Raw genomic sequence first — 17035 nt, 5'->3', positions numbered from 1 at the left:
ATAGGCTCATGAATCTTCCCCAAGAGAAATTCAAGGGATGGATCCCTACCTTCTACATAGGTGAAGCAGCAGTGATTTAGTTTTGTTGTGACCCAGAAAAGTTATGACCTGCCCCAGATTTCACAGTAAGAAAGTAAGCTAGAATCCCAAGGATTCTCTTCCTAGAGCAGTAAGACAGTAATTTTTGTGAAGGTGTCACAGTCTAAGAAAATCAAATTTAATCCCAGTCTTTAAGCATTTTGTGTCTCATATTCCCCAAGTGTCAACGTTTCTATCTGATTTAGAAGTGGAATAGACTGAAAAAGTAGTAAGTTATGGTAGGCTGCAAGCTAGAAAATATTGGACTATGATCAGAAAAGGTCTGGATATGTCAGGGTCAGACCCTTTTTAATGGAGAATCATTGATAATCCACATAAAATGTGTAGATTTCTGTTTCTTGTCACTTGAGGATACTTATTGGAATACTGGAAGGATTGTGGCTGTCTCTCATTTTGCCTGGCCTTATATAAGCTCAGTATCCCATTCTCTATTGTGTTCTTTGCATTCTTGGCACAGTTCAGTGGACCCGGTGAGGAAAAGTTGAAACATGCTGCTGCTACCTTTTGCAGTAACCAACCCTTTGCCCTGGAAATGATCAAGTCTCGTCAGAAAAAGGATTCTCGATTCCAGACTTTTGTGCAAGTGAGTTGAGTGTGTCATGTAAGAAAAAAGAAATGCAATTTTTTATCAACTATGGAACAAACTAGGGGAATCCTAAGACTAAATTTTTTACAAGGATGATATCTATGTTTACGTTTTTAAAGCCATACATTTTCTCTTAAATTACTGGAGGATATAAAGATGATATTGGAATGGTGAATAATAAAGAATATATGGCAGGATTACAATACTTGACATAGAAGTCAATACTGTCAGGAAATGGCCCATGTACACTATTAAAATAATACCGTGAAAACATCAGAATGGCCTTATATCAAGCCCAGGGACGAGCATAACAAGCAGTCATGCTTACTAGGGTATATATTGGTGTAGACCAAGGGTCAGTAAACTGTAGCCCACCAGCCATATCCAGCCTCTTCCCTGATTTTGTAAATAAAGTTTACAAAGCTGTATTTACACAGTTTATATTTTATTGCTGTATAACAAATTACCACAAATGTAGCAACTTAATGCAAATGTATTATGTCACAGCTTTTATAGTTTAGGAGTACAGATATAGTTTATCTGTGTCCTTTCTTCATGCTTTCACCAGGCTGAAATCAAGGTATCACCTGCAACTGCAGTTCTCATCTGCCACTCTTCTAAGCTTACACGGGTTGTCAGCAGAATTCATTTCCTTGTAACTATAACCGGGAGCCCTGTCTTCTTGCTGTTGTTGACTAGGAACTGCTCTCGGCTCCTAGCGAATGCCCAAATCTCTTTGCTACGTGGCCCTTGTAGGCAGTTTACAAGATGGATGTGTCCTTTTCTTCCAGGCCAGTAGGAATGCGTCTCTCTGACAGAGCTTTCTTTTAAAGGCTCCTCTGCTTAAGTCAGACTCACCTAGGACAGTCTCCTTTTTGATTGACTCAGCGTTAACTGATAGTCACCTAATCACAGGAGTGATACCCCATCAGATTCATAGGTTCTGTCCACACTCAAGGCTGGGGGAGGATTATATGGTGTGTACGCCAGAAAGTGAGAATCTTGGAGGCCATCTTAGAACTCTTCACTACACATAGCCAAGTTCATTCCTTTATGTATTGTCTGTGGCTGCTTTGTGTTAAAACAGCAGCGTGGAATAGTTGTGACAGAGACGGATGGCGTGCAGAGCCTAAAATATTCACAATGTGGCACTTTACTGAAAAGTTTACAGAACCCTTTTACAGTTGAGCTGATATATCGAGACTGGTGATCTGTTGTGCCTACTTGGAGTGGCAGATAACAAATTAACGGACTAGCTTTTGTTAGGAATGCCAGTCATTGAAAAATGTAACTAGATTTTTTTTAATATGTGAAGATAAAACTTTTTTCACAAGAAAGAAATTCTTAGAGTTGATTATGGATGCTCTCAGTCTTTGCTTGAATAGATAACACAGAAGCCATAGGCTGAGCGATACAGGCAACGTTATGTGATTAAAGGAGAAAGCAGAAGTGTAGCCTGGCGGTGGTATGTCGTGGCAGGTTTTAAGTCTCGATTTAATAACCAGAACTGTGTTGCTGTAGACAGTTACATGATGAATATGTGGTATGTGTTAGGTAATCATAGTCCTAACAAGAATTACAAATTCACTTATTTGACTTTAATTTTAGGATGCTGAGAGTAATCCACTGTGTCGTCGTCTGCAGCTGAAAGATATCATTCCCACCCAAATGCAGAGGCTTACCAAGTACCCTCTTCTATTGGATAATATTGCCAAATACACAGGTACAGCATTCTCACTGAAATTAAAGAGCTTAGGAACAACAACAACAAAAACACATATTCTGCTGAATAATCTCTCACAGCATCCTGGTGTCTGGACATTGAATTTCCAAATAGTACGGCCAGATGTTCTAACAAGATTCAATCCAGTCTTCTTTGGGCAATTTGATTTAATGTACTCCATTAATAGCTCTAGCACAGGGTTTAGCAAACTCTGGATCACGGGTTAAATCTGGCTCACCATGTATTTTTGTAAATAAAGTTTTATTGGAACATAGTCATACTCACTTGTTGAAATGTTGTCTCTGACTACTTTTGTAATACAGCAGCAGAGCTGAGTAGTTGTGACAAAGACCATATGGCCTATAAAGTGTACAAAAATTGTTTACCAATACTTCCTCTAGCATATATCATATTTGCTTTGAAGAAGGCTTATACTGGGTTGCAGAGATGTTTTGTATCTACATATATACTTTCATTAAGTCCAACCAGTGCATATCATTCCAACTCTCCTGTTTTGAAATGTGAAGTGAATCTGCGATTCTCAATTGAGCTTTAGGCTCTTATACTTAGTTCTCATTAATAATTCTATGCAATCAAATGCCTGTTTCTTATGCCTGGGAATTTGAAAATACTCATACACATTACCTTTTATACTTTAATATATTTATTCAATATAGTTGGACTATTGTTTGGAGGATAGTAATTTCGAATATTCTGATTTTGGTATTCTTTACCAAAATAGAACCTCAACATAATCTCAACACATTTTGGTGAAGTTCATCTTCTTTTAATGATACAAATGTTGTAAACTACTTTCTTTCTTTAATATAATACCAAATTCAAAGAAACATATTTTGAAGTTTTTTTGAATTGTTTATCATTCAAAATATATTGTTTAATGGGTCCACTGTCCATAATCATGTAGGCTGTGCACTTTGATAGGGGGAAAGGGGTCCCATTTACATAGCTTACAATGTGAATGAAACCCACTCCTTTGGGTGGGCCTGATACTTGATATAAAGCATCTCTTCTTGGATTTGGTTTCTTTTTAAAGGTTAGTATTGATGCTTAAAGTACTATGATAAGAAGTCTTACCTGTCCAAAAACTATCTGAATTGAGATTCTGCTGTAGGATTTTAGCCTGGTATAAAAATATTCAAGGTCTTGGACTTCCCTGGTGGCACAGTAGTTAAGAATCCACCTGCCGGGCTTCCCTGGTGGCGCAGTGGTTGAGAGTCCGCCTGCCGATGCAGGGGACATGGGTTCGTGCCCCGATCCGGGAAGATCCCACATGCCGCGGAGCGGCTGGGTCCGTGAGCCATGGCCGCTGAGCCTGCGCGTCCGGAGCCTGTGCTCCGCAACGGGAGAGGCCACAACAGTGAGAGGCCCGCATACCGCAAAAAAAAAAAAAAAAAAAAAAAAAAAAAGAATCCACCTGCCAATGCAGGGGACACAGGTTCGATCCCTGGTCCGGGAAGATCCCATGTGCCACGGAGCAGCTATGCCCGTGTGCCACAACCACTGAGCCTGTGCTCTAGAGCCTGCGAGCCACAACTACTGAGCCCACATGCCACAACTACTGAAGCCCGTGCACCTAGGGCCTGTGCTCCGCAACAAGAGAAACCACCGCAATGAGAAGCCCACACGCTGCAACTAGAGAAAGCCCGTGCACAGCAACGAAGACCCAATGCAGCCAAAAATAAAAAATAAATAAATAAAAGTTAAAATAAATAAATAAACTATTCAAAGTCTTACTATGCTTTTATAACTGTTGAAATAAAGTGGTATCTCATTTATGTATATACTTACATTCTTTTCTTATTTCCTCCATTTTTCATTTTGGATTTCTTTGCCGTATTTAGAATGGCCAACAGAAAGGGAGAAGGTGAAGAGAGCTGCAGATCACTGTCGTCAGATCTTAAATTATGTAAATCAGGCTGTTAAGGAGGCAGAAAACAAGCAGGTAAGAAGGAAAAAGCAAGAAGACAGGATGACAGTGAGAATAAGAATATTAAATTAGTGTTACCTGGAATCTGTTACTACATAATTGAAGGGCGGGATATTTGTTAGCTATTCATGTAGTAGGTGGGTCCAGATCAATTTGGGATAGAACATCAGAGTTGTATTTGGCTTTTTTGAGTATCTCTAGCTGTTTGTTTGCTTATTCATTCACTCTGTTGGTGAGGCTGTAGAAAAACGGGAACTTCCAAATGTATTGTTCGGAGTGTAAAATGATAAAAACCCCAGAGGACAATTTGTCAATTTATACTTAAATTAAAAATGTACGTATTCACACATCCATTCTTTGATCCAGCAATTCTCTTCCTGGTGATTTACCCAAGAGAAATGAAGATACGTGCCCATAGACTTGTACAGGAATGTTTATAGCATAAACCAAATGTAAATATAGTCATAAAGTAATACTAGCAGTAATGGATGACTCTCACAAACATTATACTGAGTGAAAGAAACCAGACACAAAAGAGTACATATATGTAATTCTATTTATGTGAATTTCTAAGGCTAAACTAATTCATGGTGGAAAAAATCATAAAAATGGTCGTCACTGGGGATCTGGGGAGAGAGATTAGCTAGGGAAGAAGTATGAGGGAGCCTTCTGAGGTGATCGATGGTCATATTTCATATCTTGATAGGAGCTTGATTACACAGGCATATGCATTGGTAAAAACTGGTGGAAAGGTATACTTAAAATGTGTACATTTCACTGTATATAAATTTTAATTTAAAAAAAGAACTGTCAATAAATATTGAACTCTTATTAATGATATGCATGCTAAAATGTTTAGAGATAAAGTGTCTTATATTTGTAACTTACTTTGAGACATGTCCAAAATATAAGTTGGATTGATGGATAGACAGAGGGATGAATAGCTGGATAGGTATATGATAAAACAAATATAGCAAATGTTAGTTGTGGAATGTAGATGGTGGGTATATGGGTGTTTACACATTCAGACTTTTCTGTATATTTGGAAATTTTTATAATCTTGCGGAAAAATATACCCTTTAGTCTAACAGTTGTTTCTCTAGAAATTTATTCTAATATACATGTCCATCGGTAAGGTGTAGTTAAAGAAACTATAGTTCATTCACAGAGTTGAATACCACGCAGCCACTGGAAAAATAGACTACTCTCTCTCTATGTGCTAATGTGGAACAGTCTCCAAGATATATTGATGAGTGATACACACACACAGGGAGAGAGAGAGAGAAATGTGTATATGAATATATTGCATTACCTTTTGAATGAGTAATACACATATGAATGTATTATGTTACCATATATTTCTTTTTAAAAAGCTATATCTACATGCAACAGAGCCAAGCGTGCTTACATCCATATGTATTCCTTTTTCTTAGAGTTTTTCTCATAGGCTACCCAAGAAATGGGTATTAGAGGTTTCTTCTTTAGGGAAAATTGGGGCTGGGAAGGCAAGAGGACAGGGTTAGAGGGAGACTTACTGTTTATTGTGTGCCTTCTGTTACCTTCTGAATTTTGTACCATGTACATTATTTACATATTTAGAAAGTAAATATATGCTAGTTAGCAGCCAGAGAGTTTGAAAAGAAGATTGGAAAAGAACAGCTAACGAGGTAGGAGGAAAGTTAGGAGAGGGTAATATCACCAAAGCCAAAAGAAGGGAGTGTTTTAAGGAAGAGTGAGTTGTCGGTTGTGTCTGATGTTGCAGAGAGTTCAGCAGAATGCAGGTACAGTGTCCATTTGATTTAGGAACAGGGAGGTCATTGATATCCAAAGCAGTAACCTTAGCTGTGTCCTGTCTCATTTTCAGCGCTTAGAAGATTATCAGCGTCGCCTTGATACCTCCAATCTGAAGTTGTCAGAGTACCCAAATGTTGAAGAGCTCAGGGTAAGGGATGGTCTAATCATAATTTAAAACATAAAATTTGCTAAAGACTTGGCAGGTAATTAACATTTTAGTGGGAACATACATCGCCTGAAGGAGTTCTTGCATCATGGATTGTCTGTATTTATGGTTCTTTTCTTCCTTTTAAATGTCTTGGTCTGTGTGAGGATTGCTTTAGTCTTTCAGTACGGGAATATTTTATGTGAAACTAACTTTTTGTGACAAGGATTTGTAGGAGACTAAGGAACATTACTTATTATTAAAATTAATTTTATTGTGTTCTGTAGTTTGAATAAGAGTAAGCCTGTTTGTTTACTGTGGGAACTTTCCAGATTTTTGAGAAAAGGAAGATAATTATTTTTCTATGAAGCTCTTCAAAAGCATAAAAGTTGAAACCATTACAGGAATGATAGAAAAATATTTATTAATTGCCCCTTCTAGTACATGGAGCTTTTGTATTGAGTAACTTAGGATTTTAAGTCTTTCTTATACTATTTCACTGGTTGCTCTGGCAGATTTATTTGGTGGCTGTTAAAATAGACTTTTATTTATTTATTTTTAGAACTTATCAAAAAGCATGCTAATATGCTGAGCCACTTAACTTCCAGAGAATGAGATTTTTCTAGAGCTACTTATGCTAAAAGATGATTCTCTTATTAAGTTATTAATATTTAGAGCAAGCCTCAGTACTACCTGGACTTCTGTGAAATGCTATTCCTTAGAACTTTTTTTGGACTGAGAGCCTAGATCAGAGGCTTCTTATAGATAAGCTATACATCATCCTCATCTAGTTAGTTATTCATAGAAAAAATAAGGAAGGGGTTGAGAATCTAGTAGCTGAATATTTGCAGCTTCATTTTCATTAGCTATTACCATCTGTTTAGAGTGAAATTTGGAAGACAGTACTCCTGAATGTTTTTCTACAAGATGCTTTTTCCTTTCTAGAAAATTTTATGCAGCTTACTTTAACCTGATTTTTATTCCATTTTCAGTAGTTGACGGATATCAGTAATAGTGAATGTAAATGGTATCTTTTATAGTAAGAATTTCTGGAAAGGAGACTAAATGGAATATCATCTCACTAAGTGCTTGGAAATAATTTGTGTGTAATTCTCTTTATTTTGGCAGAATTTGGATTTAACAAAAAGGAAGATGATTCATGAAGGGCCATTGGTTTGGAAGGTGAATAGAGATAAAACTATAGGTAGGTGTACTGTCTGTTGGTTTGGGGGAGAGTGGAGAAAGGAAAAGAATAGGAAGTTTTCCTTATGCCAAAGAGAAGAGGTAGCCGTTCACATTTTTCAGTGACAGCAGTTAGCAATGGTACTTTGTGTTATTACTCATTTACAGAAGATCTGCTTATGTTATTTTATTATATGTGAAGCATGCTAAATACTCATTTAGGGATGAAGCAGAAAATTTTGTCATGATTCAGTCCTGTCTCCATCCTTGTATTCTAATGAGTCTCAGCTTCCTTTAAACCACTGTATCTCAAACTATCTGTGGTGAAGAACCAGTGTTTTTTATCTCTTGTCAGTCACAAGCTGACACTTTGGTGTAATACATTAAAAATGAATTATTAAAAAATGAAATAAAAAAATACAATAGCAAGTACATTTTTAAATTTTACTAGATTTAACAGAAATCAGTTTTTGATGTCAAACTGTCATAAAGTTTATAAAACACATCTCAATTTCTGTACTAATCACCTCTCCTACATTTTTATTTCTAGATCTGTACACTTTGCTGCTGGAAGATATTCTTGTATTGTTACAAAAGCAGGATGATAGACTGGTGTTAAGGTGTCATAGTAAGATTCTGGCATCTACAGGTGATAGCAAACACACATTTAGCCCTGTCATCAAGTTGAATACAGTGTTGGTTCGACAAGTGGCCACAGGCAAGTATGTCTGCTGAATGACGCTAACCTCCAGGTTCATCGTAACGTTGCATTAAGATACTCAGTGTCGTTGAAGTAGCACAACTGGCGTAGAGTTTTGTTCCTTTTATATTCTTATACAGATTAAATGAAATTTATTTACTGCTTAGAACGTGAATACCCCAAAATTATTCAGGATGCTTAGATTCTCTGGATACTTTTCTGCATTTGAAAATTTTCTGCATATTACTTTTATCTTTATGTCACGTTCAAATCATTGATGACACTCGTGAAGACAGTAAATTGGAGGTAATCCCATTGAAAAGGTTTCATTTTTTGATATCGTGGGGAAAAGGCAAAAACTGAAGAAGTAGGTATGGTTTAGGTTTTTAAAAATCAGTTTCAGTTAGGAAGTTACATATTAACTGTACTAATAAGGAGATCCCTTTTAAAACTTGTTAGTTCCATAGTGGTAAGATAAATGTATGACCTCTTTTCTCCAACACCCACTGAATGTTACTAACCGTTTAGCAAAAGGGCAATTCAGAATAAATGCAAAAAGAGCAATAGTGTTTGTAGTTCAGTCATTTAGATACATTGACACTTTCTTGTTTTTAATAAATTACTGTGGAATTAGTGCTAGCTTTTATAATCTTTGTTTTATTAAAGTATATTATATATAGTATAACATACAATGATGTGCACAAATTTTAAGTTATAGTTTGATGGGTTTTACAAAGTGAATGTGTGTTTACAAAGTGATCAGGTGTAACCTTTACCTAGATTAAGATGCAGAATAATACCGGGACCCTAGAAACATCTTTCCCAGCCTCTGTGAGTCATATTGTTAGAGTAATTTTTGTCTTGTTTTCCCAGATAACAAAGCTTTATTCGTCATCTCCATGTCTGACAATGGAGCCCAAATTTATGAACTGGTGGCACAGACAGTTTCTGAAAAGACTGTGTATGTACTGGATATAGCTACCTTGCTCTAATATGTTTTATTATCCTGAATATAATATTCCACAATTTAACTGCTTTTGTAAAAGAACTTTGAAAACCAAAAACTATGTGGAAACACGTACTTCCTCTATATTCTTTGAGAGGTGTTCTTCTAAGAATTTGTTCCTTTTTAGATGGATCTCTCTTATTTTGGTTCTATCCTATTGAAAGTATCTTTCCTAAAGAAAAAATTCTCAGAAGTGTCGTGAAGTTTTTTTCATGGGTAGTGTATCCATAATGTTGTTAGGTTTTATAATCTCTACTTATTAGTATGTCACCAAGATAAAGATATTCTCTGGCAGAAATAGTGTTTTATGACTGTTGGTTTGGTTTGGCTTCTGGTATGGTTTGTTAGTTTTTATTTTTGCTTTCTGAGTGTATTTAAAGTGTGTTTCTTTTTCCTTTCCCTCCTGTGTTTTGTATTCTTTTCAAACTTCCTGCAGCTGGCAGGACCTAATCTGTCGGATGGCTGCATCAGTGAAGGAGCAGTCCACAAAGCCAATTCCACTGCCACAGTCACCACCTTGCGAGTGAGTGTGCCTTTGCTTCCGAGTAGGAACAACTTTGTGGTTTTGGTCAGAGAAAGAATGGATAATTCTTAACATTTTGTTGCACTGATGTTTAGGCACCTCATGAAGCTGAAAGATTTTTTTTTTTCCTTCCATAGAGGAGACAATGATGAAGAAGAATCTCCAAAGTTAAAAGTGGAACATCATGGCATTTCAGTCACTGGTCTGCAGAGTCCAGGTAAACTGATCTGTTAAGTTAACCTGGAAGAATGGAGTCTACATATGACTCAATAAAATGTGAAGAAACGTTAACTCTTTTGGTTTATGCAGGATCTGGCATCAGCTATTCACTTTAACAAACTTTGCTTGTGCGCCTTCTGTGTACCATTATCACACCGCACTAAGTGCCATGTATTTTACTTAGCGGACAATCTCTGTAGCTCGTGCGGTTATTTTTTTCCAAATATTTCCTGTATGCTTCACGTTAAAAGTTTTGTTAAGATAACGTTCTACTTTTTCTGTTCCATTGAGCAGACAGAGATTTGGGATTAGAGTCTCCTTTAATGTCGTCAAAACCTCAATCTCATTCACTGGATACCTCTGGGAAATCAGAGGTGGATGATCTCTTTGTGGCTGAGAGACAGTTTGCAAAGGAGCAGCATGCAGATGGAACTCTAAAGGAAGTTGGAGTCAGTTATCAAATCACAATCCCAGATCCACACTTGCCTGTCTCAGAAGAACGGTGGGCGTTGGATGCACTAAGGAATTGTAAGTTTTATTCATAAGTTAATACAGATACTTATTAAGCACCAGAGTTTTATAATGTACCATGAATTTTTCCTTCAAGAATTTTACAATCTAGTTGGGAAGATGAGAGAAAACTTTCCCTCACCTTATTAAGTAAAAAAACATTATAGGTATGTCAAAATTGATCTGGTTGGCGTGACCAGAGAAGGGAGGCATTAGAAAACAAGAGAGATGTGATTATTGCCTTGAAGAATGGGTAAGATTCAGATAGGTATTTAGCAGAATATATAGAAGTTAGTCAGACAAGAAAAATGGTAGGACCAAATAGGACCAAAACACAGAGGCAAAAGCTCTGAGGGTGTTCAGAGAGCAGTGGGTAGGGCAGCTGGCCTGGGGCAGACCGCACAAGCTAAAGGAGTCACGGCGGACAAGGTTAGAAAGGTGGAGGATGCGTGTTGAGCCCGGCTGTTATGGACCTTGAAGAGCAGGTTGAGTCCTCCGCACATGAAGGGTGGCAGGCTGCAGGGTTTTGAGGACTTCTTCAGGCTACAGATATTCTTCTGTTTTCTTGTGGAGATTGTAGTATTCTTCACCACGACCCATCCTTCTTGCACACGCACTCGCACATGCACACACACACACGCACACACGCGTGCGCACACACACACGAAGGGGTGGTCCTTGCCACTTCGTTAGCCACCCACTCCCTCTCCAGCCTGGTTGAGAACCACTGCTACAAATGGGAGTGGATCACACATCTCAGGTGTATTGGAGGTGGGAAAAAGGCTGAGAATGATTGCTTTAGCTGCAGAGTAAGAAGCATTTGAAGTTGCTAAGCTAGGGTGTATGACTAATGGAAAAAGATTACTCCGGCTGAGAGCTGCGAAAGGATTTGAATGGGAATAGAGTTGGAGTGGGGTGGTCTGGGCTTGAGGCTAAAAGGGTTTGGGCTAGAATGGTGTTAGAAGAATAAAAATAAAGTGTGAAACCAACAGATACTTAAAACAATTGACTTCTTTGGTTGTGAGGGCAAAGGTAAGGGACTATTTAGAGATAATTTCAGTATTTTTGTCAGAAATAAAAATTAGAAGAGACCACCACTGCTACACTTTCTTTTTTCCTTCTTTTCTTTGCCATAGATTATGGGCTTACTTTTAAAACATGTTGAGATTATGGTAATGAATGGCAAGCCATTTAAGAGGAAGGATGAGCTGGAAGTTGAGAGTTTTAAGACTGGAATTTTGGAGGAGGTCAGGGAGAGAGATGGATCTGAGTGTCAAAGCCATAAGTATTCATAGCGTCTCTCAGGAAGTGACTGCAGAGCAAAAAGAAGGAGGGTCAAAGACCCAAACCTATGTGGAAACTTTATTTAAAGAGACAGAAGATAGAAATTAAGGCCGAGTTGAAAGTACGGAATTGGTCAAGTTCTTTAAAACCTAATTTATTCTAGACTCAGAGAGAGTTAACATTGGTAATGATTTCTGATGGTTCCACTGACATTGTCCCAGTGTCCCTCTCATTGTGTGAGTGACCTCACAGCATGCACTTGCCCATTTAAAATTAAATCCATTCTATATTCAACAACCAAAGGAAGCTGTGGTACTAGTGAGGTCATTTTTAAAAACTAATAAATATTTCCTTATCCTTTGAAATTATGCATGCTACCAAACATCGGAATTAAATTTACAGGGCAGTTTTATTTTCTTCTTCACCATTTAAGGAGATTCTTTGGGTTATTATAGATGATAAAATAAATGTTCTCTGTGTCTAATAAAATTAGAAAAATATAATGCCTATGTAGATAGTGTCTGCTTCTGGAAAAAGCAGAACTTTCAGGTTCTTTTGTCTAGATTAACACGGCTTTTCAACATCCTTTTAAGAAGTACCTTTGGGGTATTATTCCAGTTATATGGTAGAAAATGTGGAGAGGTAGGCATATAGGAGAATAATAAGAGAATCCCCACTGAGAATTCTTAAATTTTTTTAAAGTCAAGTTTGATGTTAAATTTTCTCTAGATGGTGTTGTATTTCATTTCTCAAAACAAAAAATGACTGTATGAAATTAATATTTTTGCCTGTATGTTACTAAAAAGGTACTTACTTTAAGAGAGAATTGATAAGTCCTCCAATTTAATTCTGTCCGTTTGAGGGTATAGTTGTGAATGCGTGTGTTTTTCCCCCCTTCCTACATCTTCTAGTGGGTTTGTTGAAGCAGTTGCTGGTACAACAGCTGGGTTTGGCTGAGAAGAGCATTCAGGAAGACTGGCCACATTTCCCAAGATGCAGGACAGCCTCTCTGGGGGTGCAGGCAGACAGTGGAACCCAGAACCCTGAAAATATTAAGGCCTATCATCCTTGTGAAGGACAGATGCCCTTTAGAACTGGAACTGGTGACATTTCAACTTGTTACAGTCCACGGACTTCAACTGAATCTTCTGCTGCACGGGATTCAGTGGTACTGGCATTCCAAGAGAGCCAGGCAAGTAACATTTTAGTAATGGACCACATGATTATGACCCCAGAGATGCCTCCCGCAGAGCCAGAAGGGGGTCTTGATGAGAGTGGAGAGCACTTTTTTGATGCCCGTGAAGCACATAGTGATGATAATCCATCAGAAGGTGATGGAGCAGTTAAAAAGGAAGAGAAGGATGTTAATTTGCGCATCTCAGGCAAGTTCCTTTCACATTTAAACTTTGATTTCAATCATTGTTATTTGTCCTATGTGCTGAAATGGATGTCGCTCGGGTATCCAAGCATTCTCTCGTGTGTGTGTGTGTGTGTGTGTGTGTGTGTGTGTGTGTGTGTGTGTGTGTGTGTGTGTGTGTAGTATCTGTTCTTTCATGCAATAAATAAATACCGAATCTACTGTATGCCACACCCTATCCTAGGTGCTGGGAGATATAGCCTGGAATAAAACACGGAAAAATCCACCATTGTCATGATGCTTAAGCACTACTTGGGGAAAGAGTAACTAACTGTAAATGAGTTAACAGATAAATGGATGTCAGAGAGTAAGAATTAGGAGGAAAAATAAGTCACACTGAGGGGCAGAGGGTAATGGGGGCAGACAAGGTGATCAGGGAGGAAGGCCTCTCGGGAGGTAGCATGTGAGCAGAGATCCAAGGGAAGTGAAGGAAGAAGCCGTGTGGGTACCTGGAAGTAGCGTGTTCCAGCAGAGAAGAATAGCGCCCAGGCTGTGAGGCAGGGGCAGGCGTGCTGTGGTTAGAGAGTGCAGGGTGAGGGAGACAGCGGTGGGAGATGAAGCAAGGCAGGTGTTTGGCAGGCAGAGTGGTGGCAAGATCATGTAGGGACTCGGTCATTTTCAGCTTTTCACTTTTAGAATGCTAACGAATATGAAGTTACTCAGAAATTACCAGGAAAGTTTGCTAAGTGTACCTTTAACCTGATGTAAGAAAATTCTGAGGTACTTAAAACTTAACCTGGGGAATTTAGGAATTAATGGCCTTTCCCCTTCTTTAATAGCATTTAAAGTTGTCAGCAAATCACCCCACGTCTGTTTTCTGATGTGATGATGGCAGCACTAATCTCATCAAACTGTTCTGTCTCTATCCATAGGAACCTGTTTGATCCTTGATGGCTATGAAACAGTGCAGGAGAGCTCCACGGACGAGGAGATTGCTTCCTCGCTTCCCCCGCAGCCCGCGACAGGCATCCCCTCTATGGACTCTACCTGCCGGCAGCAGCGTTCTCCCCAGAATGCTCATTCTGATGGGGCAGTTTCACCTTTCACCCCAGAATTCCTGGTCCAGCAGCGCTGGGGAGCTATGGAGGATTCCTGTTTTGAGATCCGGAGTCCCTCCTCCTGTGCAGATTCACAAAGCCAGATCATGGAGTACATTCGTAAGATAGAGGCTGACCTTGAACACTTAAAGGTACCTCAGACTTCAACATCCTTAGGACTCGGATATAAAAAACACATTTAACAGAGAGGAAGTGTAGAATGATTAACATGCTGTTGTCCGTAACCTTGCTCAGGGTCTAGATTTTTGTATGTTTTCTTTGACGATTGTCTGTGAATAGACCTGGATGAAAAACTGATATCAGCATTTTTTAATCTGATCACAAGAACAGAAAAAATTGTAGCTCTGTAAACTGTGTGTTTGTATGGGTTTCTAAGTTTAAGCACCTAAATATATTTGGGATGATTGGCTGGCCTCCATGAGAAGATGTGGGCAGTAAGCTGAGGTAGGTGGGGTTTGTGTAGTTAGGAATCTAGGCTGGGAAATGCTTTAACTTGCCATAACCTATTAATTATCTGTGAATTGTTAGGTGATGTTGGTAGTTTCCCACGTGCTGTGACAGATAGAAATTGTCTCCAGTGGCTCCTATAATTTAAAGGCCTCCCTATGAGTGGGAGTTTTGTAAATTGGTAATTGAAGATGTCACTGCCTAAGCCACCATTGCAAAACTGACCTGTGTGGTCATTTCTGACAACAGGACTTTATAAGTTTGCCATCAGTAGGCACAGCTGCTAGAGCCCAAATGTTTGTCATGACATCATTTAGTAGAGGTTTCAGGGACCAGAGTTTAAAGTGTCCTTAGCCTCTTAGCTAAAGACTGGTCTCCCTTAGTTTTTCTTTTAACTTCATGTGGTAGGTTTTCCCTTCTTCATATGGTTATATGTAGGGTCACCCTGTGGCTGATAAGATTCGAAAAGACCACTGAGGGCACGTTGGCTCTAATTTAGTTCATGCCGCATGTGGGACCATTTTCAGGGTGACTCCGGGCGGGGAGGGGGGGCAGTGGGATAATCACCTCTACCGGTTGCCCTCTCCTCTACTTTCTTCTATATGGGAACATTTTAAGTTATTCACTCGAGAGAAACAAGTAAAAGGAATGAAATTTACTTTTTTCGCCTACTAACAAAATTTTTAATGATGTTAATGTTGAAATTTAGAAGCGTGTCCCTATAATATAAAAAAGCCTTCTTTCCTATTTTGAAAATAAATTTTTCATGATGTTCAAATGAAAAACCTATGGGTTTTATTTTACAGAAGGTGGAGGAAAGTTACACCATTCTTTGCCAAAGGCTGGCTGGATCAGCCCTCACAGACAAGCACTCAGGTATGTGAAAACTGTGGATTTCAGACTCAAGAATCATCCTGCCTGGACAGTGCATTGAATGAAATGATTTATTATTCTTTAAAGTGGAAACCTTCTGAGATTCCATATCTTCTCTGTCTTAGAAAAACTGCTTGTTTCCAAACATCATATATCAAGCAGAGGCCGCTGTCTGCTGACTCAGCTCTTGTTTTCTAAGAGAAGCTGCAGTTGTCAGTCCCCACACCACCCTCCTTCTGTCTTTCTTCACCTTTGCAAAAGCAGAAGGCAGAGCTGTGGTGGCCCCAGGAAACTGAGGCTCCCTAGTGGTGGAGGCAGGTCCTCCTCAGGTCTTGCTATGCTTTTGTGTCTCCCCTGACGGCGAAAGCAGTGTCCCCCTGTGACTACAGATGGATTTGTGTTCAGTGCAGCAATTTGTACTCATTTGCTTTCATGCTTTTGGATGAGGCTATTCTGATCCAGAAGCAAAGGTGTTACCAGTGTCCACAGATTTCAACTATATTCTCTAAGTGTTCATTTTAATTCGTTCTTTCTTCCTAATTTGATCTCCACATCTCCTTGTTCTTTCCAGATAAAAGTTAGAGCCGTGTGTCCTGGAGGTGACTGCAGGTTGTCGGATTTGAGCATCGGCCTTGTATCACCACGTCCTGGCTCCAGTGTGGACACAGAGAGAGTGTGTGACAGAGGATCTGCCTGCGAACACCCTGGGGTAGCCACGCCCCAGGGGCCCAGAGCGGGACTGGTTCTTCAGAGCCTGGCAGCTGCACTAGTCTGTCGATGAGGGGACATCCGTTCTCTCACTCTGCTCTCCTCACTATCAGAAATTCATTTTGATTCAGAACAAAAACCAAATGTATAGAGCTTTGGGTGTAGAATATGAAATTTTACTTAGACGTAAGAAAAAGAGAAAATCAGATGTATTTATTTGACTTCATTCTGTATTTGAAAGCACATTTTAATTTTTATTTTGCCATGTTTTGTTTTAACTGAGTAGTGAGAATTTTAGCCCTTTGTATCTAGTACACCCAGGCATCGATCGCTCCCGAAGCAGAGAGTTCAGTGTGGGGTGTTAGGAGGTGGGGTGGAGAGGTGAAGAGGAGGAGGGGGTAGGCAGGGCAGGGAGAAGCATGTGGCCTCCACCAGACTGTATCCCGTGCCCTCTGCCGTCCAGCAGGCTGCTTGTCTGAGGGTCACCTCCAAAGTGTAGTCTGCTGGGACTCCTGAGCGCAGAGGACTTGAGCTCTGTGCTCCCAGGTAGGGCTTCCTCCCACCCGAGGCCAGCACCTCTTCTCTGTAGCTGGGATCCACTCCCAATGAACAGGAATCCTCAATGTACTAAAGAGCAGGCACTTGAAAATGGGTGTATTTTCTTCTCTTGTCTCCTTTTCTGTTGAGGGTTGGGATTTGGGAGGGAGAGGAAAGCAAATTTTATTTTCTTGACTATAAGTTTGTTATTCTTGGTATTGTTTCATTTTTATAAGTATACATTAGACTTTGGCACTTGGGTAAAATTACCCCTGC

General features: G+C 39.3%; 1 protein-coding gene across 1 annotated transcript in view; it reads left to right on the top strand.

Annotated features, from left to right (window-relative positions):
- Positions 1–16178, top strand: part of ARHGEF12 (Rho guanine nucleotide exchange factor 12) — a gene marked incomplete at its 5' end in the record, with an annotated part of 142789 nt that extends 126611 nt beyond the window's left edge. Inside the window, 14 exons of the mRNA XM_079708175.1 lie at positions 557–682; positions 2294–2408; positions 4271–4371; positions 6221–6298; positions 7424–7499; positions 8028–8195; positions 9051–9138; positions 9620–9706; positions 9844–9923; positions 10220–10453; positions 12631–13101; positions 14009–14325; positions 15448–15517; positions 16086–16178. Coding sequence (XP_079564301.1) covers positions 557–682; positions 2294–2408; positions 4271–4371; positions 6221–6298; positions 7424–7499; positions 8028–8195; positions 9051–9138; positions 9620–9706; positions 9844–9923; positions 10220–10453; positions 12631–13101; positions 14009–14325; positions 15448–15517; positions 16086–16096 — 2022 coding nt within the window. The 3' untranslated portion in view covers positions 16097–16178. The remainder of the gene's footprint in view (positions 1–556; positions 683–2293; positions 2409–4270; positions 4372–6220; positions 6299–7423; positions 7500–8027; positions 8196–9050; positions 9139–9619; positions 9707–9843; positions 9924–10219; positions 10454–12630; positions 13102–14008; positions 14326–15447; positions 15518–16085) is intronic.
- Positions 16179–17035: the final 857 nt, after the last annotated feature.

Source organism: Hyperoodon ampullatus, assembly GCF_949752795.1.
Source record: "Hyperoodon ampullatus genome assembly, chromosome: 7".
NCBI classification, from domain to species: Eukaryota; Metazoa; Chordata; class Mammalia; order Artiodactyla; family Ziphiidae; genus Hyperoodon; species Hyperoodon ampullatus.
This window is presented reverse-complemented; position numbering and strand designations above follow the sequence as displayed.